The sequence below is a fragment of the Sturnira hondurensis genome, unplaced genomic scaffold (genome assembly GCF_014824575.4).
Source record: "Sturnira hondurensis isolate 20B ecotype Veracruz unplaced genomic scaffold, ASM1482457v3 Scaffold0002840, whole genome shotgun sequence".
Taxonomy (NCBI): Eukaryota; Metazoa; Chordata; class Mammalia; order Chiroptera; family Phyllostomidae; genus Sturnira; species Sturnira hondurensis.
This window is the reverse complement of record NW_028075471.1, coordinates 4,939,244-4,964,055: the sequence shown is the minus strand read 5'-3', so window position 1 is coordinate 4,964,055 and position 24,812 is coordinate 4,939,244. Positions and strand designations below refer to the sequence as shown.

At 41.1% G+C, this 24,812-nt stretch overlaps 2 protein-coding genes and 1 pseudogene across 13 annotated transcripts in view; 2 read left to right on the top strand and 1 right to left on the bottom strand.

Annotated features, from left to right (window-relative positions):
- ACOX2 (acyl-CoA oxidase 2) overlaps window positions 1-12,823 on the top strand; it is a 31,791-nt gene extending 18,968 nt beyond the window's left edge. For all 3 annotated transcript variants that reach the window (XM_037040791.1, XM_037040790.1, XM_037040789.1), the window contains 3 exons: window positions 2,410-2,627; window positions 9,135-9,267; window positions 12,476-12,823. In XM_037040791.1, coding sequence (XP_036896686.1) covers window positions 2,410-2,627; window positions 9,135-9,267; window positions 12,476-12,538 — 414 coding nt within the window. In that variant the 3' untranslated portion in view covers window positions 12,539-12,823. The remainder of the gene's footprint in view (window positions 1-2,409; window positions 2,628-9,134; window positions 9,268-12,475) is intronic.
- A 1,547-nt stretch (window positions 12,824-14,370) lies between these two features.
- Window positions 14,371-24,603, bottom strand: KCTD6 (potassium channel tetramerization domain containing 6). 10 transcript variants are annotated; one of them, XM_037040795.1, is made up of 4 exons: window positions 24,378-24,603; window positions 18,904-19,230; window positions 17,533-17,636; window positions 14,371-15,787 (listed from the first exon to the last, which is right to left on the bottom strand). In XM_037040795.1, the coding sequence occupies exons 3-4, from the start codon at window positions 17,620-17,622 to the stop codon at window positions 15,101-15,103; spliced, it is 777 nt and encodes a 258-aa protein (XP_036896690.1). In that variant the 5' UTR covers window positions 17,623-17,636; window positions 18,904-19,230; window positions 24,378-24,603; the 3' UTR covers window positions 14,371-15,100. The 10 variants fall into 10 exon arrangements, with proteins under 10 accessions (XP_036896690.1, XP_036896689.1, XP_036896691.1 ...); XM_037040794.1 differs by lacking the exon at window positions 24,378-24,603 and adding an exon at window positions 24,280-24,368; XM_037040796.1 differs by lacking the exon at window positions 24,378-24,603 and adding an exon at window positions 24,280-24,359 and having other exon boundaries at window positions 18,904-19,009.
- Window positions 21,956-22,054, top strand: LOC118983732 (uncharacterized; annotated as a pseudogene).
- Window positions 24,604-24,812: the final 209 nt, after the last annotated feature.

The window sequence follows — 24,812 nt, the reverse complement described above, 5'->3', positions numbered from 1 at the left end:
AGCAGGGTCCCATCTGCAAGCCATAAATGTACAGGTAGAGAGAGACAGCAACACAAGAGGAACAGGAAACAGTGGCAGAGGGGTAGGCAAGAATGAGCAGAGCGAGCCCAGGCCTAAGGTCTGGAGCTCTGGCCTCAAAGAGTCCTTCCCTCTCTGGGCTTTCACTTTCCTGTCTGTATAGCAAGGGGGCATGGAAGAGCGCTTTTAGGCCCTGATGGGCTCTGATCCTACAATCTCAGCCCCTGCCTACCAGAGATGTCACTCCCTAGGAGCTCTGGAGCAAATGCGGCAATATAATCCAGCTTGTCCCTGGTGGCTTTGGCAACACAGGGCAACAGTTGAGAATACAGACTACACAGATATGTAAAGTACAGCATAGGAAATGCAGTCAGTAATATGGTAATAACAATGTGTCCAGTGGGAACTAGACTTATTAGGGTGATCATTTCATAAGGTATGTACATTTCTAATCACTATGTTGTCCACCTGAAACTAATATCGCATGTCAACTGTAATTGGAAAATAAATTAACTTTTTTCATAAAGTAGTAGAGATTCTTAACCAGAAGGTGACTGCCCTGGTTTGGATCTCGTTGCTACCACGTACCAGCCATGGGACCTTGGTAAGGAACATCTCTCTCCATGCCTCAGTCTCATTTGCACAACAGAGCTAATAACAGTATCTAGCCTGTAAGAGTATTATGGAGATTAAATGAGTTAATGCATATAAAAATTTAGAGAGGTACCTAGTGTACAAATACTATACATCCACCCCACCCCCAAATTAGGCAGGAGGTAAGATTTAAATCAACGCTTACCACAGTAAACAAAGTTCATTGTGTTTAAGGTTTAACTCAGCCTTTCGTTGAAGTGTACAGGCCACCTCCTCCCTCCGGTCCACATCCTGTTTCCGAGGGAGAGGCCTGGGCCCTCCTGCGGCTCTTCATCCCTCCATTCCTCAGCCTGAGGCCCTGAGACTTTAAGAATACAGCACTCAGGTTACATCAGGGAAACGGAGCCTAGGTGAAAAAACTGAGTCTCCAGTTTTGCCAAACTCTCCAGTCTGAGCACCAAAGGCTGTTGGGCCCAGCAGGGTCAGCAGAACACATCTGCTCCTCTCCAAATATTCAAACATTGCAGACCCAGCATGGCTGTGAACACAGGCCGAGGTGGCAAACTGGTGTTGTTAGCACCCATGTGAAGCCTCTCTGGAAAATGCATTTTCCAAATGAAAAACCCGATTATATCTATGGTCTGTAAAAGATTGGTGGCTGCCAACCCCCACAGAATAAAACCCAACCTGTCATTCACAGCCGTTCATTACCTGGGTGCCTCTCATCACATTACACTTCAGTCTTGTTAAATTGCTTGCAGCCTCCTGAAAGGACTGCCCTTTGCACATGCAGTTCCCTCAGCCTGGAATGACCCATTCCTTGTCCCCTTGGGTGAGCACCGTTGAACCCTCATGACACTCTAAACCTGCTACTAAAAGTCAGGACTAGCAGCATGAACTTGTTAGAATTATGCATTCTGTATCCTGGAATTTGCATTTTGACAATATCCCCAGGTAATCCATAGGCACATAAATATCTGAGACCAGTTTTATATGCTCTCCTTACAGCTCTTACTCCATGGAACTCATACCTCCTATCATTTGTCTTGGCAGAGAAGGGCAGGGGCACCGACCTACCAGAAAGCTTTTCAGGCCTAAGGGAAGCAAAGTCCTGAGAGCCCCCTCTAGGTCAGGCATTAATGCTTTAGTTATTGGACTGTGGGGAGGAGGGGGTCCCAGGGAAGGAGCCTGGCTGGCACAGGGGGCTCTCACCTGGTCGAGGTCAGTGGTCACTTACCAACTGGTTATTTTAATTACTAACGGAGCCAGACTGTTACATATGGGTTAAATAACTGCACTATTTCAAGGAGTTTACTCTCTAGCTGGGATACTTTTCATGTACATATAGAACCCCTCCTTTTTCACCCGAGGCACATGCATGCATGCACATGCACGCACATACCCCCACCCACCCTCTGCGTCAACCCACGCAGACGATTAACAGCTGCCTTCTTGAGAAAAGTGGTGCTGTCCTCCACTATCCCCAGGCCAGCCTCCAATTCTGGTGTATTATTTCTATTTTCAAACCTACTTGAAATTGCCCATAGCAAAATGAGAAAACTAAAGGCCAAGTTCCAGAGCCCATCAGCCCCCAACATGCACATGTGCGCCACACGCACTATCAAAAGGGCTCAGTGAAGCCCATAGTGAGCTAGGAGCAAAGGCAGTTGCTTGTCAGCCTGCTGGGAAACACATGGCCACAGCAGGCTCATTCCAGCAGCCATGCCAAGTTGCAGGATGACTTCTGGAGTCAGAAACCAGAACCTGAGAGGCTAATGCATCTTTGTGTCTTTGTAGGCACACTGCTACTATGTCACTGTGAAGAGTTTTACAGAAGCTGTGGAGAAACTAGACAATGAGTCAGCCATTCAGCAGGCACTGAAACGCCTCTGTGATCTCTTTGCTTTGCATGGCATCCTGTCTAACGCAGGTGACTTTCTCCATGATGGTTTCCTGTCTGGGGCCCAAGTAGATGTGGTGAGAACAGCCTACCTGGACCTGCTCCTCCTCATCCGGTGAGTGACTGTCTCTCAAACGTGGTAGTCTTCAGAAAATAACCCTAGACCCTTTGTTTACTTCAAACTCGAAAATGTTCAGCTCTAAAACCTTGCTAAATGAGGTCTGGCAAAAACAGCAACAGACCTAGAGAGGTTTATACCTGAGCATTATTATACCAACATAAAGCATTATGGATTAATTTTTTTTAATTGGAAAAAAAATAGAAATAAAACTGCCCAAGGATAAATTATCTAGCTACCTCAACTGAATGTTCTTCAATACTGTCAAGAAATAGGAATAATATCTAAGGAATATGAATAAAATGAAGACTACTACATATAAATGATATGTATTAATAATAATGAGTCCTAATGCTAGCTAACATTTAAGGAGCGCTTATGTATGCCAGGCACTATGCGAAAAGCTTTCACATACATCACCTCATTGAATCCTTACAGCATTTTGAAGTGGATACTATTAATCTTCCCATTTTACTGGGAATACAGGCTTAGTAGTTAAATACTTTGCCCAAGGTCACACAATTAGCCAGAGGAGGGGCCTGGTACAATCTAGGGCCTGTCTGACCCCAGAGCATGCGCTCTTAAGCCATACATTAAGGTTAAGGTTGGGCTACTGTCTGTTTCAAATATATCCTGTCTTTGGTTAATGTGCTTAAGCAAACCCTTACTGACTAAACTTACTTTAATCCTCCCTTAGCTTCGAGATAAAAAATTTTTAAAACCTAGTAATTCATATACTGATTCGTAGAACAATAACACAAATGGCTTTTAAATGCAACACTAATGCAGTACACTTTAGGGTCATGACATACTAATGCAATGATTTAAAAACATATCAAAACCAAAGCTCCAACCTAACCAGGGTAGTAGAAAAAACAGAAATTAAAACAATAGAATTTAGTCATCATTGTCCATTAACATGAAAGATGGGTAACTCGAGAACATGACCTTTTCTGAGGAAACATGATGCTTGTACTGGGCGAAGGACGGATGACTCACCTGAGTGACTTTCCCCCCAGAACCTCTAAGAGCTCACGTTATTAGTAAGACTAAGAATTTTTAAATGTTTTTGAAATTAAAACATAATAATATATTCATGATGCAGGTTAAAAGAAAAAACTAGCCCTGGCTTGTGTAGCTCAGTGGATTGAGCATGGGCTGCAAACCAAAGGGTTGCTGGTTCGATTTCCCATCAGGGCACATGCCTGGGTTGCAGGCCAGGTCCCCAATAGGGGAAATGTGAGAGGCAACCACACATTGATGTTTCTTTCCCTCTCTTTCTCCCTCCCCCTTCTCTCTAAAAATAAATAAATAAAAGCTTAAAAAGAAAAAACGGGACCAAATTATTTTATTTCTAACAGGATGCAACATGTTGCATACCATTTATGACTCCATATAAGCACCTCACAGAGAGTTGGTGGTTGGTAAATGTCCAATTAAACCATCAAAAAATATATTTGATACAATTATGCCCCAGGCATTAAACTTTTCCTAATATAACTGAGAATCCAGTGGTAGAAACCATTAATAGTATAATTGAGTATTGTACCATTTAAGGCCAAGTACATCCAACTTTCAAGAAGCTTGGCATTTAAAAGCACATGAAGACAACAATGGCACTGGTGATGGAACAGAGGAAAGGTCACCCTAACATCTCTAAAGTGTGATTTTTATCTACAACAACATGTCTAAGTGCCTGACTGGGCTCCAGAAACTTACCATTCAAGACAAGGCAGACAGCACTGATGCAAACAGACAATTTATGCAGGCATCAAACTTACAAATTGATTTACTCACATTCTGGTTTCTAAGTAACCTTCCTACTCCTATCGGGTAATTAATTAGGTATGTAACAGACCTCATGCTTTTCTCAGTTCCATGTCACAATTCCCTGCCTTGATTATTCAGTGTCACCCTCAGGTTTCTGCAGTGACAAATGAAGAATGGCATACTATTCTAAGTGACACTAAGAACCAGCTCTTTATGTAATGGAAATGAACTGACCCAAATAGTTTTTAGCTGTTTCAGTGATCATAAAACCTTAGTTGGGGGACTTCCAGGTAAAGGCTGCAGACTGTACATATGCATTCACTTGGTGCCCTCGTGAAACCTCACTAAAACATTGGCAAAGGAGTTAAGATTTTTACAAACGGGTAAACCCACGGAGAGAAAGAGAACAGGAAAAGAAACATGAAAGTTGGAAGTAGATGAACAGCGACTTAGCAGACTTGACAAAAATGAATCACTCCCCAGAAGTGGGAACAGCAAGTTACACCACAGAAGCCTGAGAACTAGCAAAACTGTGGAACTGTGTCCCTCTGACAATGGGGTAAAGGTGACTGATAGGACGGGTTCAAAGTCTGCTGCAGAAAGACTGAGTCCCCAGGCTCCCTCTGTGAGTAGTTTTAAGACTTCCTTGACCCTACCCTGGCAGACAGGCAAGCCGAGGGTCCGTGAACTAGGGAACCACAGGCACCGCTGAGAGTCAGGCTACCCTACAGAGAACAGGGGCTTCAGTAAATGTTTATAGGCCCAATGCTGAGGACCTCCTCCCCTAGACCTCTTTTCCCATGGTTCCCAGAAAACTGGCCGCTGGGCTACTTCCATGCAGGAAGATAGTAACATGACCGTTCTCTGTAGAATTTGACCAGTCCAAAGGAGAGAGAGCTAAAGACTGATGCCAGGGTCCCCAAATGTCCACCCAACTCACCCCACAGTCACCCCATGTGACAAGCACACCCAGACTTCTAATCAGCTAGTTAACACCCGACTCTTAGCTATGCTTGACACATGAGGAAAGCCCCTGACTGAGAGACCAAAGCAAGGATGAGGCAACTCGAGGCACAAGAGAATCTTCAGCAAGAAAAAACTTTTTTTTTAAAAAAAAGATCAATAATATCTTCAAAGGGTTAGGAAGAGATATTGTAACCATAAAATAAGAATTTCATTTCCTATTAAAAATTAATGAAGAAAAAGAGCTCTATGAAATTAAAAACTGAGAGTGGCAATGAAAAACTCAACCAAAAGACTGAAAGATAAAATTGCAGAAATCTCAAAAGAAAGCAAGAGAACAAAACTAGGAGAGAAAAAATAAAAACAAAAATAGTGAGAGGACTGATCCAAACTGTGCATTGTCTAGAAAATAGGTCTAGAGACAGAAAACAGAGAAAACAGGAGGGAGCAGATCACGAATAAGGTAACTCAAGGAAACGCTCCTCAAATGAGGGGTATGAGTTTCAGATTAAAAAGGGCACAAATGCTCACAGCCTAGGAGAGGAGACAAACACAGATGTAAAATGTAAGTCAAATATACGATGTACCAAAAAGTGATAAATGATATGAAGAAGCGGATAGCAGGAAAAGGGGATCAGGAATGCTGGGGGGGGGTGAGATGGGAGGCGACTGTAATTTAAATAGGTCAAAGAAGGCCACCAAGGGAGGGTGACATTTGAGAAATGATCTGAAGGCGGGTAGGTGAGATGAGCCATGCATGTAGCTGGTTGGGAAAAGGGCATTCCAAGCAAAGAATAAGTACAAATGTCAGAGGCCAGAGTATGATTGCCACATCCATCCAGAGAACAGAGAAGAGGCCAGAGACTAGAAGGGTGTGACTGACGTGGAGAATGACAGAAGAGGCCACAGAGTTAAGGACTTACTGAGAGGGGGAGGGGAGGGGCTGTGGATTATTGCAAAGACTTGAGACTTTGGCTTTTAGTTTGTGTGAGAATGGGAGGATTTTGAGTGTAGGACAGACAGTCTGAAGTAATCTGACATATATTTCTAAAGGCTCGTTCCAGCTGCCACATTAAGAATTGACTGGGGAGAGGAGACAAGAGGAAAAAGCAGAGAGACCAATTAGGAGGCTGCTACAATAATCCGGGAGAGGGATGACAGTAGACTGGTCCAGGGTGATAGCATTGGAGGTGGTGGGAAGTAAAGCTGGGAAATACTTTGAAGATAAAAGAGGATTTGCTGACAGATTGGATATGGGATGTAACCGAGAGAGAGAGGGGAGTTCAGATTTTTGGCCAAAACAGAGTTGTCATTAACTATAAATAGGGAAGACTATAGGAGGGCCAAGCTTGGGCCTATTGGACAGGAGAAGGTCCAGAAGATCAGTTCAGTTTTGAAACATGAACTTTAAAGAGTCTGTTAGAAATCATGTAACATGTTAGTAAGCAGGTAAGTGAGACTCAGTGAGAAGTTTGGAAGTCACTGGATATGGCTGGTATTTTAAAGCCATGAGAAGATCTCACAGGAAGTGAGTGTATGAAGAAAAGAAGCCCAAGTGCTGAGTCTCGGGCCCCTCCAGAGATAGGGTGATAGGGTGATCCTAACGAGAGGTATTCAGTGGAGCGGTGGGAGTAAAAACCTGAACAGATCTAGTTCGAGAGAACAGGCACAAAGAAGTGGAAACAGCAAGCATAAATGACACTTTCAAGGAGTGTCATAAAGTGGGGGGGGGGGGGGGGTCAAGACATTGGGTAGATGATGGAAACGGAGTCAAAGCTTATTTTTAAGATGGGAGAAATGATAGTATGTTTGTATCCTGATGGAAATGATCCAGTTTGTACCCTGACGGAAATTTTGATGTTATAGGGCATGGGTGTCAAACTCATTTTCACCAGGAGCCACATCGGCCTCATGATTACCTTCACAGGGCCAAATGTAATTTTAGGACTGTATAAATGTAACTACTCCTTAACTAGGGGCAAGGAGTTCAGCGCTGCCGCCAGGTAGAAACAAGGTGCCAGGCAGGATAAAACAAGGTGGAGGGCTGGATTCAGCCAGTGGGCCTTGTGTTTGCCACCTGTGTTGTAGGGGGGAGACAGAATTTCTGGAACATTGTTCTCTAGTAAATAAGAAAAGACTGGCCTGAGGTGGAAGCCTGGGCAATTGACTTGTACTAAGAGAAATAGCACGGTATGTATAAATGAATAGGTTGGAACTTAAGGAAATGCTCTTACCACTTCTATCTTACGAGTAGACTAGGAAGCAAAGCCATTTAGGGGAGAGTTGGAGAGGTGGGGAGTGTAGGTTGAGGAAGTGTGAAATAATCATCTAAGAATAAAGAAGTAAAGAACTAGAGCCCTGTAATAGGACTGCTGGGCAACAATAAGGGCCTGCTTCGGCACTGATACCCGGGTCAGTGTTGCTTCTCCCAGCCACAGCTACAAAGGTGGCAGCACACAGTCAGCAGAAAATCAAAGCTAACCAGGGATGGGGTTTTGCCAAAAAAGTACGACAAAGCAAGAAAAATTACTGAATATATTTTTAAGGAAGTGAACATACGAACCATGAAATTTCAGCTGGGTAAGGAGGAAAGTGAGACCACAAGGGGGATGAAGGACATTTATACAGACGGTAGGTGCCAGAAGGGCCAAAGAATTATACACAACTCTATATGAAATCACTTCACAATGATGAGACAGGGCCATGCACAAAGGATTAAAATAGGCACAGCATCCCAGTCACCTCCAATGCTTTGTGAAACAAGAGTTAGGGAAGAGTGTGAACAAATGATTGCATTATTATATTTTATGTCCTATGCTAACAAAGGAAGGCAAGCATGTGAGCATTTTTTAAAATACTTCATTCAATAGGTTAAAAGAAAACACATCTTGTGGCTTGAAAGGGAAAAATGAATACAGAACTCAGAACACAAGAGGGGGTAAGCCAAAGAGATAGGAGTCAGAGAAAGGAGCTTGGCTGAGATTTTTTGAGAAGCTGTAGACGTTAGTGATGAGTCCTGGTGTGTGATCTTGGCAGAGTGACAGAGGCTGTAGAACAAGGTCAATGGAGTGGCCGATTTGAGGGACTGAGCAGCTAGGTGTTAGAGGCACGCCTGCAGAGCATCGAAATCGCTAAGAATTAGTGACAGCAGAGCTGGAGAGAGAGCAGTGGGCCTGGAGGTGGGTCACTATAATGGGAGAGATGTGGCGGGGACCTGGTTCGGCTGTGAGCAGGACACACAGAATCCGCAATAATATATAGGATGTGTTTGGTCATAATTTAAGCACTGAATATTAGTTTGGCCAGAATTGGGAGGCAGGAAGGTGAAGGGGAGGAAGCAGTTGGGGTGAGGGGATGACTGACAGGGGTGAGAAGAAGGGTGCTAAAAATAAGTCCTCATCTTTTGTAATAGAGTGAACAAAAAAGTGAACAAACAAGAAACAAATACAAACAAGGTATTTAGAGACATTCAGGTAAAACCCCAAAATACCAGTTAAAAGACTGAAACTGACTGCCTCTGGGTGGAGATGGGGCATCAGGAGATGGAGGTGAGACAAGGACATGCTGATTTTAATAACAAGCCTTAGAGAACTACTTGATTCTTTATGCTGCACTACAGCTGATCAAAACTGAAAACTTGGAAAAAAAACTGACTTGTTCAAAAGTAAATAATGATATAACCTCTAATTAGGTGTTATTATTCACAATCCCGGATTAATCAGATTCATAAGAGCAGTCTAAAATACTCACAAACTCTTTTTCCCCCCTCAGGAAGGATGCCATCTCGTTAACTGATGCTTTCGACTTCACCGATCAGTGTTTAAATTCGGCACTTGGCTGTTACGACGGAAATGTCTATGAACGTCTGTTCCACTGGGTTCAGACAGCACCAACCAATACCCAGGTAGTTGAGTAGAACGTGTTATAAATTATGCAAGAGAGCAGAGAACAAGCAGTGCATGCACCTCCCCGTGTTTTCCCATTTTAATTGATTCCCATTAGGTTAGAAATCGCTTGGCATAGCATGTCTGCCTAAAATATTTTGAGAATGTATGAAAGAAACTAGGAGTGGGGTGTGGCCTGGCAGGAACTCTGAGTCTGGACTGTAATCAGCAAAGTGCACTGTTCAGAATTTGATCAAGGGAATTAAGGGAAGATCCAAGCTTTAAATCATGGCTTGACACACCCAAGGACCTACACACATAATGGAAAACTGGCTTTTAAGTAACAAAAATAAGATAAATCATACCTCATCTTATTTTTAGGCTCTTAACTCTGTTTTATGTTGATAAAAGTGGGTATTCACGGGCAAAGGGAAGCTTGGATGGACCGGGGAGTCTCTCGCAGACCTGACTACCTGCTAGAGACGCCTCCCTCCTCCCCCCTTTAAGGAAGGCAATCCCAGGAACACAGGAAATGCTGCACAGCTATCAGTAGCCCAGCAAAGCCCAGTACCTTACATTACAGTCCACTACATTAACTGGACTTAAGGAATAAACTGGGGATTTAGGATTTGAGGATCAATATTCTAGGAATACAGATTATTTTAAGTTCTATCATGAAAATATGTTGCTCAGATGGTGAAACGTACTCTTTTACCTCTTAGGTCAAATTTCAGAAAAGGCGCCTTAACACCTCATCAAATTGGCAACTCTCAGGCTTTCATTCACACCTACCATAGTGTTAGACTTGCTCTTAACATTTTGCATTCTGTCATACCTCAGAGCTTAATTTAACGGATCATCTAACGTTATAACACAACGAACGGGTTACGCCCAAGATGGTTGGCCAATCCATCCTCATCCATTCTCTTACAGAAGGCCAAACCACTTTGGTCATTCTCCGACTCTAGGAAGGCATCCTTTTGATTACAAGGAAATAGAAACAACTTACTACAGAAGGCGTGATACACTTACTGCTTAGTACAGTTAAGCTAACACTAGTTGTTTTACTTTTTCTAATGCTTAGATCTCTTTACTTTCTAATATTTAAATCCTGGCATGAAACTACAGCAGTCCACTCAAAACAGCTCCTGTGGTCTAAAGATAAATGTATGCCTTTTGGTGCTCCAGAGAAAAACTTACCTTGCTGTGGCCCCTGTCAGGAAATGCAGACATAACCTAGCTCAAACCTGTTTACTAGCACCACACAAGGAAATATGCCAGTCCTTCTGACTCCTCATGTTCACTAAAGCACACAGGGAACTTTCTTATTCTTTAACTGTCTCCAATATTTATTTTAAAAGCATTTAATCTGGACACTCTATGAGGGCAGGCTTATTTAAATGACAAGCATGACTGATCCACAGGATCAACAGATTTGGTAAAATGTTGCTGCACTTCATCCCATTCATTTTTCTCTTTCTCGCCTGCCACTTCACTGTGACCAAAGATGGAGTCTTCCTCTTCCTAACTCTAGGATCTATCACAGAGAGCTGACTTTGCATTTATGGAGGAAACATGGTTTTAAGACCTACACAGTAAGATGAAGGAACCTGGTACATACACAACGCTGCAGACCTTGCCATCCTAGCTTCCATTACCTTGCTAAAAAGGTGACAAGCACAGCAATGTGGCTCTTTCATGAAAGCAGTTCAACCGAGATTATAAATGACCTTGGAGAACTGTTTCCAATTAGTTAAAATGATACTCAGTTGACTGCTATATAGCCACATGGTCTTACATTTCTGGCTCCTCTAGAGACTAGCAAAATGGCACCTATAATGTGTATTTTTTTAATCCGCTGTAGATAATTTTGAAACTGCAATAAAAGGCATTTTTCATTTGCACTAGTTGAAAAAAGTACACTATGCATATTTCAAATAAATTAAAATAGCTAAGTTAAAACATGCCTTGTTGACATAAACGTGCAAATGGGGATCTATTTCACTAACATTTTCCACAAAAAGAAAAGGTACCATGCTAAATTAAATGTCTCAGAATTCTAAGCCAGTCTCTCTTCTGTCTGGGAAGGTAAGTGATGAGCTTTCTCCCATGACTGAATGATGCACTCTCCCACGGTTTAGTTGAGCCACGGTGTCTGGTTTATTGGCTTTTGCCCTGTCTGGGTGCTATTTCAAGCCAGTTTTTCCAAAGTATTGGAACAGCAAAAAGCTGTTACCCCTCCCCACATGAACTCGTATCTAAGTGATTTCCTACAGATGAAAGCAGTGGAGGAAACACTCGGTATGATCTCAAAACAAGATTACTATTTCCCCAAAATTATTCTGTTTTAAAAGTTTATCCAAGTAGTTGCTAGATGCATTAATAGACACAGTTACTGATTCATTCACTCATTCAACGTATTTATTGAGCAAATACTATGTGCCAGAAACTATTCTAGGTTCTGAGGATACAGTGGAGAACAAGAGTTATAGACACTGTCTTCAAGGAGTTTTAGCCTAGAGAGGCAAAAAATGAACAAGTAAATATTACAAAAGATGAGAATAGGGCTGTGAAGGAACAAATCAAGATATTGTATTAGAAAGTAATGGGGAGCCCTGACTGGAGTGGTTCAGTGGGTTGGGTGTCACTCCACAAACCAAAAGCTCACTGGTTCGATTTCCATTCAGGGCACATGCCTGGGCTGTGGGTTCGGTCCCCAGTCGGGACACATGCCAAGAGGCAACTAATGATGTTTCAAACATAGAAGTTCCTTTCCCTCTCTTTCTCCCACTCCTAATCTCTCTAAAAAGCAAATAAATAACATCTTTTTTTAAAAATAAAGAAAATAGGGAGAACCTATTCTGACACAGAATTTTACTTACTTTACTTAATTCCACTTTCTCATTCCTTGGTTTATGGTTAATGTTCAATTTCAAAGAGCCTCAAGGAGTTGAGCTCTTTATTTGTATTAAATTCCAAAAGCAAATGATAACTGTCTTTTTCAATTGGCCACCTGTACCCACAATTTAAAATCTGCTTAAGAAAATGAAGGATGCACTTTCAAAAAAATGTTTCTCCATATGTTCACACAAAATGAATTTTAAAAATAATTTTTTAAATTAAGGATCTTATATAATATTAATTTTGAAACTCAAAACAATCTGAAATTAAGCTATTAATTCTAGCACATATATTCTGTCTTAATAATGCACTTCTTTCTACAAACAGGGGAACCCTGCCTATGAGAAATATCTAAGACCACTACTACAAAGTTGGGGATCCAAGCTATAAGATAATCAACAGCATTCAAGAAGCACCAGTATGTGATAATGGTAGTATGGCATACATATCATTAAAATTTTGAAGGACATAAATGTGTACTTTTTAGAGTCATTACCTTCTAGAGAGTCTGAAGTGAATGAAATACCTGTGATTTATTTCAAAATAATCCATGGGAAAAAAGGGGGTGAGTGAATAGTTGTTGATGTTAGTCAATGGGTACATGGGTGTTTAAGCTATCCTCTCTTCTAAATGTGTTTGAAATTTCCCGCAATAAAACATAGTAGCACTATCTAATTGTAGCATATACTTTGTTAAATGGCAGGGACTCATTAGTTATTATTTGTATCTATAACACACACTTTTCCAAGAATTTAAAAGGACACACAAACGCACAACACAACCCTTCTCCAAAAGGGCCTATACTTGGTGTAACCCAATATATTGTACAGCCCTAAGACTGCAACTAAGTATCAATTATTTTAAAATCAACTCTTCCACAAAAAATTAAAATGAATAAAAGAAATAATTGTGTTAAATTACCCAAATATACTCAAGCTACATTTTTCATGTCATTTTCAGTTGCCTCAGCATATAAAACACTCAAAATTAAATGCCACCAGACAAATTAAATTGCAAAATATCTTAGCTGGCTACTTTTCCTAATTAACTTGTATAAATGATTATTCAGTTGTTAATTAATAAATCTGGGAAAATTTACCAAAAGCAAACTTATCTCCAGTAAACTGGACAAGGAAGAGACCTCATAAGTTTTAACTTGTAAAACCTTGGAAGGGCAAATAATATTCTCATTTCCATACCGGTTTTCAAATCAAATAATTTTATCTCACGTTCACCTCAGCTACCTTAACAACACATAAGAGGCTCGGGTGTTTTTTTTTTTTAAGGTAACCATTAATCAGCTTAAAGTAGGAGGCAATTTTCTAAAAATATAACCTTATACTGGTATTTTTACTGAAACTACAGTAACCTGCCAATAACATTATGGAATTTTAGTTTGAAAGAGGGGTAACCATAGGTTTCTGAATGATAGTCATTTGTCAGATCTTAAATAAATTTTCTAGAGACTGGCAAAAATGGACAAAGGTGTTTTCATTCTCCTTTCAGAGGCAGAATCTCGGAGGAAAAAAGAGTGATCTGCCTTAGGGCACACAGCCTTAGCACTTTCCTCCCATAGAAGGAGGAAGATACTGCCAGACTTCCTTTCAGAAGGTGTTCTAGCAACTAGCAAGTCTTACTGTAGTTAACATAACCCTCCCTGTGAGTAACTTCCAAGAAACAGAATCAAATGAACCACACAAAGAAAGACTACAGCGAAACAAATAAACGAACACCTATCTCCAACTATTCCAGATCCTTCATTTGCTGCAGTTTATTTCTTCTCCTCAGAAATAACTTTAATAATAAAATACACTTCTGGGTCACCATAATATAAGAGAATAAGATAGCTGAAAAGTCAGTTTGTCCCCATATTCAACACAAAGTTAAGATAAGGGTCATGTTCAGAACCATGACAAATGGCGGATTATTGAAGAAAAACCTTTAATCCTCAACATAAATTTGACAAAATTTGTCAAACAGTATGTTCACTGTTCAAATTGTACTCTTTTAGAAAAAATTAGTAATCTCATCTGTTCCTGGTTTAAAAACACAGCAAAGTTCTATAAACCATATCCTAAGGTTCCACCGAGACCTCCTGAATCAAATACCAGTGTGACTAGGTAGTGTATACTGGTACTTAAAACAAACAAGGCATACTTTAGACAAGGAATGATTTTCCCCCATAAGTAACAACATAACAACAGTCACAAATACAAACCCAATTTTTCTATTTTACTTTTTATTAGTTCTTTTTTTTCCTGGTAGACAGTACACTTGGGAATTATTACTGCACCAGGCACAAGAAGTTAAGATGTCTACCACAGGGACATTTTGTATTCAGAATCCAATATAAATATTTCTAGTCAGACATTTCCATGGCTACAGATATTTGGTTGCTTGATTCATATGCATAGAAAGAAACAGTTGTCATAACTGTAAAAAGCAGTACTTAACAAGTACCTTTAAATGATTAGAACAGTTTTCCTTTAATATTACGATACAGCTTATTGGTCTGGAAACTAGGTCACCCTGCATGATGTTTTGATTTTTGTCAAAAGCATCATGAGTACTCTGTTTATTCTTTCATTCCTGCATTTTTTAGTCTTCAAGTTGAGCTAGGGACTATCTAATCAGAACTCATTTTAGCACTGTAATAATAAGGGGAAAAAAGCTCTGTTAAGGGTAGATTATATACCATAATAATTTCAGACTTCTTTTTATAAAAAAGGTATCTGGAGGCTCTGAACAGGCACATGCATACTCAGGGCAAAGTGAACAAAACATAGAGGATTCTGCTAAAGCACAAAACTTCCTTCTGGTCTTCAATGCCTGCAAATAAATACAAAAAAAAATTTTCTTAAATCCCACACTGTGATTTAAAAAAAAAAAAAAAATCAGTCTTTTCCATCTACTGGAGAGTCAGTATCCAGAAACTTTTCCCAGGGTTAGAGATCAATCATCTGTCTTCCGGGCCAACCTACAGAAAGTCCAGTTGTGCTCCACTGTGTTCTCATTGGCCCGCTCGCTCATGTGATGCACCCGGGTGTTGCGGATCGTGAAGCCTTGTTTTGTGATATATTCCATCAGGTGGACCCGCAGAGAAACTTCCTGGTGGTAATCACAGGGTCCAAAAGTGAAGGAAACCTGGCAGTCTCTGGTATCCATCATGTGCTTATTCCACTTGGTAAAATAGTTTGAGATCCCTTCTAGTAAGGAATGGACCTTGGTGGTGATGGTTAATTGGGTTATGATGACAGCTACTGGATTGGAGTACTTAGAAAGCTTCCGAGTACTAGATAGCTCCACAACTTCTTCAAAAGTATCCATAGGATACAAAGGCTTAGGGTCATTGAGACACTGAATCAAGGGCTCAATTTGATAAAAATCTGCTTCCTTCCGAAGCAGATCAAATTCCTTAAAATCCAGGGGTAAGGTCAACTCTGAAGTTCTTAAGAAGTTGAGGACATATCTGAAAAGAGGTCCATCTCGATCAATGAAGTAATTGCCTTGAGGGTCTCGAGCTGTGGGGAAGTCCCCCCCAAACATAGCTCCAAGCATGGAATCTGGGTATCGCGTCAATGTGGTGAGGGACGTTGTGTACAAGTGTCCACCTACATTTAACGTGACTGGGTCAGTCATCTGAAATTTTTTAAAAAAATGATTAGTCACCTAAAAGTTTTAAAATTCTAACTTTGACAAATTAAGAAAAATGATAACAAGCAAAGCAAAAGATTCCTTGGGGCTATAAGTTATTTATCAATCCTATTATGCAAAACAGCTTTATTTTCAGTGATTAAATCCACCTAGATGCAGGGATCAAACATATGCTTTCAATAGGGAAAAAAGGGATAAATCTAATTCTTTAAAGACATACTAAGAAACAGGAGCTTGACTTCCAAAGCCATTTAATTTCGAGCCCAGTATCTAAAGAGAAGCAGAGCACCATATTCTGTCATGTATAATGCGTACCCATGTTTTTGGCCCAAACTTTCAGGGGAAAAAAACCTTTCGTTTTATTTTTTAAATTCAATTATTTATTTATATATAGATACTTGTTTTTGGTATTAAAAAGGAATTTCAGCATTTATTTTTGAACATATTACAGTACAAGAACTTTTATGTAACAAAGCTACAAAACACAACAGACACAAGGCATTGCAGGTGCTACCCATGCATGATGCACACCCCAAATTTGGACAAAATAGTGTACATTATACACGGCAAAATACAGTGTATTATGGAAAGACAAAGGTCAAACTAAAATAAACTAATATAAGTGTTTCCATTTAAAAGAAACTTTCATTTTTATTAACTCAATTTGACATAAAATAGGCAAAAAATGATTTGATAATGAAAAGAATCTACTTTTGATATTTCTTTTGTTTCTCCCTCATCAAAAATGGGGGGGGGAGCGCGGGCCTGCGAACCACAGGATTGCAGTTCAATTCCCAGTCAGGGCACATGCCTGGGTTGCAGGCCGGTTCCCTGCAGGACAACTCCCAGCAGGGGACGCACGAAAGGCAACCATACATTGATGTTTCTCTCCCTCTCTCCTTCCCTTCTAAAGATAAATAAATAAATAAAATCTTAAATTTAAAAATAAATGGGGGGGAAATCACGAAATTTATTTTAAAGATAAAAATTTGTGCAGACATAATCTTCACAACTTTTTCATGGCAATAACAGTGGCAAATACCAAGTTAAAATACACAGTTTGGTTAACCCAATTTCATATACCAGCAACTTTCAATTTCAAAATCTGACAGTGTATTCACTTTTGTAACATTAATGTTGCAATCTGGCCTTTAGTTTTGAAAAGCAAGCTTCTCTAAATAATATATACCTTCAGTTTCAGAAATCATATTTAAGAAAACATTAATACGGACAGATGGACAAAGTACTAGGCAAGTAAAATATTTCTTACCAAAGGCAAAGAATTACAGGAAGACACATACCATACATATGTAAAGAAAGTACACACATATGTAAAGAAAGTGGGAGGAGTGGCACCTTCTCAATGGTTAACCTCCCAAACCACAAGGAAATGTCCGCTGTACCATTACCTACTAAACCCTTTTCATAGACTGCTCTATGAAGGGTGTTCAGAGCAATTTTAAAGACCAAAAAAATCATGATCTCTCTCAAATAAGTGATTAATTATAAAGTTACTTTGAGAGTCCAAACTGAGTTTGTTTACATAAAAACACCAAACCAAACAAAAAAACACCCCCCAAATACATTCTAAACTAATTAATGGGGGGTTGCACCAATAATTTTCACTTTTACAAGATATACAGTATTGTACCTAAGAATACATCAGAAGGGGTAAAGACATAAAAAAATAATTTGACAACCTTCAAAATGCACCTGCAGAGGCCTCTTACCATATAGCCCCAGTCTCCATTATCCATCTGCTCCAGCGCAGCGTCTGGGGAGCCCAGGTTCCAGGGAAACTTGGGGAGAAGAAAAGACATGACAGCGCATGTAACTATGAAGACAGAGAAGGTTTTTACACCCCACAGGTCAGGCAAAACACCAGAAAACTACTCATTTTTGCTCAATTAAAAACTGCCACAGGGCAGTCCTGGGTGGTGTGGCTTCAGTGGACTGATAACTGGCCTGCTAACCAAAAAGTTACCAGTTCAATTCCCACTCAGGGGGCATGACTGGTTTGCAGGCCAGGTCCCCAGTTGGGGGCATGCGAGAGGCAGCCCGTTTACATCTCTCACACCGGTGTTTCTCTCCCTCTTTTTCTCCTTCCCTTCCCCTCTCTCTAAAAAGAAATAAATAAAATCGTTATTAAAAAAAAAACTGCTACAGGGCAGAGATCTGAAGAAGAAAGCATTTCTCTAGGGCAGCAATTTTCAAATGATGTGCAGCATGAGTTGTTAAAACATGCGGTACCTGGCCAGTTAGTCAGGGACACTGACCTCTTTTCCCTCAGACTGGCAAAAAAAGACAACAGACAATACAACAACAGCCATCCAATATGAATGAATCAAAATTATACCTATTTTTTGGCAGATTGGCAAAAAATAGAATATATTTTTGGGGTTTCCACCAAACTCTACAGAGAAAGAATTATCCTATGCTTAGAAGAGGAAGAACCCAGCAGCAAACTAGTCATTCAGATCATACCTATCTTCTCTGAAAATTCAATTTTTAGAATTGCTATAGTAGAACATTATGATTAACTCTACAACTTTATCCTTCTACTTATCATGATCCTTATCAAAAAGGCTAGGTACAAGAAAGGAAGAAAAAACACTTTTCTTCATCAGCATTTCACCTATACAAACTAAACATCTTGGTAAAAGCATTAAAAACTATAAACCTCCAAGACACCAGTACTGCTTTGCAAGAGAAATACACCAGAATGGTATTTATTTCATAACATAAAAAACTAATTATACTTTTAATACTAATACATGTCATGTTATACAATAATCAAAACAAATAGAAAATAATTTAAATGTCAAACCATTAGAGCACAATTTGGGGCAAAAAAGAACCTTACAAATCTGTTTGAAAGTCACTCAGCTGGCACTCAGGGAGAGCCAGGCTGAAGACGCTGATAAACACCCAGATACTAATGATGCCAGTCTGAATTGACCTGCAATTCCAAATTACTTCAACAGAGTCCCAGCTACTGAATAGCTTTAGTCAGTACCCTCGCACACACATCATTCCCCAAATTAACCAGGAAAGCAAATTTCAAAAGCTCTGACAAGAGACAGTAAGGAACATGGACTTACCAGTATTTACCCAGGAAAAGCATTGGCTTTTTTTCGTGATCTTTAAACAGATTCATTTTTCCCATTTCACAGGAATCTGGCACACTATTCCCAGAACAGGCCCTGGCTACAGAAGATCACAAAGGCTCTTTCTCAAAAGGTCACTCAGGCATGTAGAGAACATTTGCATAGCACAGCATGGGCTGAAATCAGACCCTGAAGCATCTATTTCTTCACCTAGAAAATTCTTCAAAGCAAACAAGCTAGAATGTGGACCAAACGACACGCAGTCAGTTTTTATTCTCCACACTCAGCAGCTGGGTATGGATATAGATAGGCCTCCACATGCTAGAGGGGGAGAAGTAGAACCAATGTCAAATTCAGGGCTGTTTGACAAGCTTTCATTCCTCACAAACAGTATCTGAAGTAAAGAGAACCAAAAATGGCTTTAGCAATTTTTATTCAATAACTGATAAAACAGACAGATAAGTATTATCTGACAGATAATTAACTGATAAAACAGACAGGTAAGTATTATCAGACAGATAAGTAACACTTTAAAAGGTCAGTCATCCAAAAGTTTTGGTAAGATGCTCATCTTTGGCATCTTCTTACCTCCCAAAGTATTCATTCCTGACAACCTCAAAAATAATTCAGTCAACCAATATTTACTGAAAGTCAATAAACATTATGTGCTATGTGGATACACAGAAACAGGAAAGGTACAAATCCCTGCCCTCGTGGAGCTTTCAATCTATGAAGAAAGGCAACATGCAATGCCTGAAGTACAGAACACAATTCAAAAGTGCTGTTTGTATAGCACTTCTATACAGATAGACTAGCAGAGGCTCTCTGGAAGAAAGAGCAAGAGCAGTTCCATGTGGGAAAAACGGAGGACTTCTGGGAAGATCTCGCTCAGTAGACCTCAGCAGGAATATCTGGACAACCTGAGAGGGACTCTAGAATGAAGAAACATTTCAGGTAAAAGAGGAGGGGGCCTTCCTCTCTCACACACACATAACATCCCTGATACAGCAAGCAGAGCATGAATTACTGTCTCCATTTTAAAGAAGTAATGGATAAGTGACTTGCTCTAGGCCCCACAGATGTAAAGCAACGGATTAAGAACTTGGATTTGCTGATTCCTAGTTTAGATCTTTCCATAAATCCCTTTCTTCTGTGGAAACTGAAAGAAACAGAACCCAAGAAACAAGAAACTGAAAGGATTAACTTTAGACCCCCTACAACAACTATCTATTAACCCTATCCATCTTGTAGGGTTTTATTTACAAATTTAACAGTAAGTAACTCAGTCTAAGTGAGCGGTCATGAGTTCGTAAAAATTCCAGAGGCAAAAACAGCAAGAAGCTACTCACTAGTGTGACTGAAGGCTGCTGTCCTGTTTATAAGGGAGGAACCCCAACACATGAATATCGAAATGGTTGAATGAAAAATGGGGGACCAAAGAAAGACAAGGGAAGAAACCAGACATCATTCGTGTTATAGCTGTTATGCAATGTGTGTCCACTAGTAATCCTTTTTGTGTTTCTTTTTCACTGCTAAATCAAAACAACATAACTTCTTGAGCAATCATAAAAAAGAAATTAGATGATGCCCCTGAATCTGTTCCACAGAAAAAGCCAAGGTTCTGTTCCCGTACAAAGATGTAATGAAACCTCAAGCTTAATAATTCAAGAGAGCAATTATGGTAATCTATATAAACCCATGTTTCTTAAAAAAGCAACCCAAGCCTCCTTGCACTTGTGTGCAAGGTACATCAAAAGAAAATGAAATTACTATTATTCACTTTCAATACCAATGACTGACTAAACTACCCCCCCAAATCAAACTGTTCACTAAAAAGTTTCAAGGGAAAAAATAATATTGATTAGTTTAAATTTTATCTCTATTCCTTACTTCTATTAAATATCCTCTATGGAAATGCTTAGATACAGCAAGAAACAAACCAAAAAAAGCAGGAACATTCTGGTCTTTCAATAGCTGAGTAATCAGCCTCTGAATTGATAACTATCAGGAACATCTCAGAGAGAGTGCAGATGAATGAAATAGAACATAATCCAAAAGAATTTCCAGAATAGCTTCAATCTCTTCTAAATAATTTTCCAGAGCTGCTAACAATTAGAAAATGATTTATTTGCTTTTCATCTTTTTCCCTTCTGGCACAGTCTCCAGTGGAGGGCTTAATGAGGAGTTAAATGACCAAAGACAAGCAGCAGAAGGAGATTTTGAAATGGGCATCAAATGGGCTTCTTTTACTGATGAAAACAAAGAAAAACCTAGTATTTCAGAAAATTTGCCAGGAATGGAGATTATGAGGGTAACAATGAAAAAATCAAGCATAATTATACAGTTCAAAAAAAGGCTCTAGGCCTTGTAAAATCAGTTCACCTGGAAAAAATATGACCTTTAGCCCAAATAAAATTCTTGTGGCAACAACTGGGTGAGGAATCCAAAAATATAACAGTACTGAAAAACACTGTTTTCAGCCCCACTTAAGCTTCAAAGGTTAATGTATAAATTCTGTTAGCAGATAATTAAATTAAGAAAAAAATGCTAAAGAATTTATAAAAGTCTTAAGAAAACTTCCTAAGAATTTTCCAAAGTAGCAAATCTGGAAAACGCACAAATAAACAAGTTAATACCTTAAAGAAAAACTCCTGAAAGCCATTTTCCTCACTACTGCAGAATGGCAATTACAGGCGTCACGGTTATGATGAACTAATTGAACACAAATATTCCTAAGAATTTTCCAAAGTAGCAAATCTGGAAAATGCACAAATAAACAAGTTAATACCTTAAAGAAAAACTCCTGAAAGCCATGTTCCTCACTACTGCAGAATGGCAATTACAGGCATCACGGTTATGATGAACTAATTGAACACAAATATCCTGGGTTTATTATTTCAGGTACAGACTAAGAATTCTCTGGGGCAAAAATTCTACTCCTGCATAACAACCTATCCACTGCAATACACAAGCCTCCAAACTTGAATAAATAATAAAAACCTATAGCTACTGCCTTTTCAAAGTTTCCAGGTAGCTCTTTTAAAATGCCTTTCTAGGGCTCACTTCAAATTGAAGCAATATAGAGAAGATTACATGGCCCCTGCTCCAGGATGACACACAGGTTCCTGAAGTGTTCCGCGTTATAAAAAGCAAAGAAGAAAAGAGAAAGGGAAGAAGGAAATAAAATGCCTTTCTACTCTATTCTTTGTGCCTTGCATTCCGGAGACTCAATAAACTTCATCTATACATACCTTCGAATTACCTTTGTACTGAATTTCTCTGTTCTTGAAATGTGGGAGTTTGAAAGTGAAATACTTTTTATAGTAACTAGTTCAGCGACATCTAAAGGAGTGTTTTGGGCTAACAGTCACATACAGGCTGGCACAAGTAGCCAGGCACACAGGAGAATGTGACTGTGATGTTAGGTTATCCTTAACTATACCTCTAAAGGAATGGTTTGTTTTTTTTTTTCCTATAACATTCTTTTTTCTCTCTCTTCTCTCCACATGGTCTAGAAGAAAGGCTAAGTTAAAAATTGACTTTAATACTAAAGAGTTATCACAAATAGTCACAAAATGATTAAATTCCTCTTACACCCACTCAGTTTCTGCAGGATAAAACAAGATAATGCTACCTTCCCAAAAGCAGTAATACCACTTAGGCACAATACCAAGACAACAAGTGACCTACAGGGTAACAGGTCAGAACTAAGGCTCTGCAGTCACGTGCAGGCCAGCACAGAGGAAAGAGAATGGGTGAAGATCTGTATCTCTTTCTGCTCCAATTCTACTTATGAAACCCTGATTAAATCACTCTTTATGCCCAGCTGCTTCTCTGCAGAAAAGGAGAAAATAAGCAAGATCATGAATAGAAAACCATTTGTAAACTGGCCAGTATTAAACAAATAGGAAAATACGAGTGGCAGTATAAACAAAATTTCTGTGGTAAATTGAGAAACTTGAGAGCATGAACACAAGTAATTTAGAGCACTGGTATGAAGACAGGACAAATAGCAAAGAAAAGACCTCTTCATTCTCCCTTGCCCCAGGGCTCCAGAAGAGAGAACTACAGGTACAGGGAAGCAAGCATCCAGCTTTTACAGAGACCGCCAGACATCAGAGCTCTTGACCACAGAAAGAACTTCTCGAAAGCATGACTCAGGATTATCTCCACAGTAAAGATGAATCCAAATAGACATGTGTATTCCACTTAAATAGAATCCACATATAAAAACCTAAAACCCCTTGAGGGATTCATAGAAAGATCCGCTCTAGGACCCCTTTATGTAGTAATGCTTTGGTTTCAATACTATTTACGAAAATTCAAATCACACAAACCTTAGGAACAGCATCTATAACCGCCCTGACCACTCAGTCTCTATATCCATGGCATTACACAAAATGAAGTATTAGTGTGGATGGATGGTTCTCAATCAAAGAGCAAGTTTTCTCACCCTACCAACACTGTAGGTAAAAAGATTTTCCTTTTCCTAGATACACACTTGTCCATTTGAAAACATCAGGCCTGTGCTTCCCCTAGCTCTTTCCTCTCCTGGAATCATTCATGTACTCGGGCATTGGTGACAGCTAAAAGATGAACATGCCAACGGGAAATGGTAAGATATTTAGGCTACCCCAAACATTCTTAGCCAAACCAGGTCACCCAGGGTCTCTCTGCACCCAAACCTCATCTATCACTAAGTCCTAAAATTGGATATATCAATTCGTTCTGGAACTGGTATAGTTAGACAGAAACTTGGTAACTTCAGCAGAATAGCCGAACAGGGTCTGTTTCATTTCTCCCGTCCTACGCTGAGACACAGCCTCCACCACCGTCAGCCCGGCAGGTGCTTCAGAGGCTCCCCAGAACCGCGGCCATTTATCACTTCTGACATCAAGCATTAAAAATGCCATGACACACACAAATCTGAGCATTAAAAAACTCAGCTGCGTCTCCCTGGGGCAGAAAAATCCCCTGAGGCAGGGCTCAGAAGCCCTACCGCAAGCTTCAAATTACCGCAAACGGTGGCTAATAAGCACCACCCCCCAAACAAGCATTTTCGAGCACACCTCCAGGTGTCCCCGGCCGGGCGGTGCCTCGCTACTGCCCCGCAGACGAAGTCCCCCCACCTCGATCCGGCCGGCCCCAGCATGGGACCGGAGATGCTCCGGCCCGGGCAGGAGGAGCGCACCGAAGCCCGAACCGGGGTCCGCCGACAACACACGTCCCCTCCCGGCTGGCCCCGGAATCCCCGCCCAAGCCCGGCCACTCCGCTTCGGGAAGCCCGCCGTGGGCCCGTGCCAGCCCCGGAGCGCGCCGCTCGGGCTCCACTCGGTCCCCTCAGCGCGGCCCCGCCACCGCCCGATTCACCTCAACCGCGCTTCCCCTGCCGCTCCTCGCGGGCTTCTCCTCCGGCCCGGCCCTCCCGAGCCCCGGGGCCCCTAATCCCCCGGCCCGCCCCCACTCACTGCAAGGCGGCGGCGGCCGGGCCGGGAGACACCGGCGGCCGGAGAGCCGGAGCGCAAGGACGAGCGAGCCCGCGCCCAGGGGCGGCGGCGACGGCAGCGGCAGAGGGGACGACTGATCCCGCTCCCGGAGTTGCGGCTCCAGCCGCCGGGAGCGGGAGGCGCCTCCCAGCAGAGCCGCGGCGCCACGAGCGCGCGCGCCCCCTAAAGACGGCGCGTGCCAGAGGCCAGAGGGCCGTGGGCTGGAGGAACTCCGCAGAGCTCAGGCAGGCGGAACCGTAGTCCGTCCGGCTCCGTCGCAGCCCCGAGCTCCAGTCCCGCCCCCGAGAACCCGCCCCCAAGCTCTAGGCCCCACCTAGAACCCGCGTAAGTCCTGCCTCCGCCTGCAATTTGGGATCAGCCCAGTCCTCCCGCAGTTTTCTCTGTGCGCGTCCTCAG

Bases quoted from the DNA above. Each gene is read 5' to 3' on its own strand.
- KCTD6 (XM_037040795.1), bottom strand. From the start codon at position 17,622: ATGTCTTTTCTTCTCCCCAAGTTTCCCTGGAACCTGGGCTCCCCAGAC. The intron at 15,788-17,532 runs GTAAGAGGCCTC...AAAAAATTTCAG, and splicing joins ATGGAGACTGGGGCTATATG to ATGACTGACCCAGTCACGTT.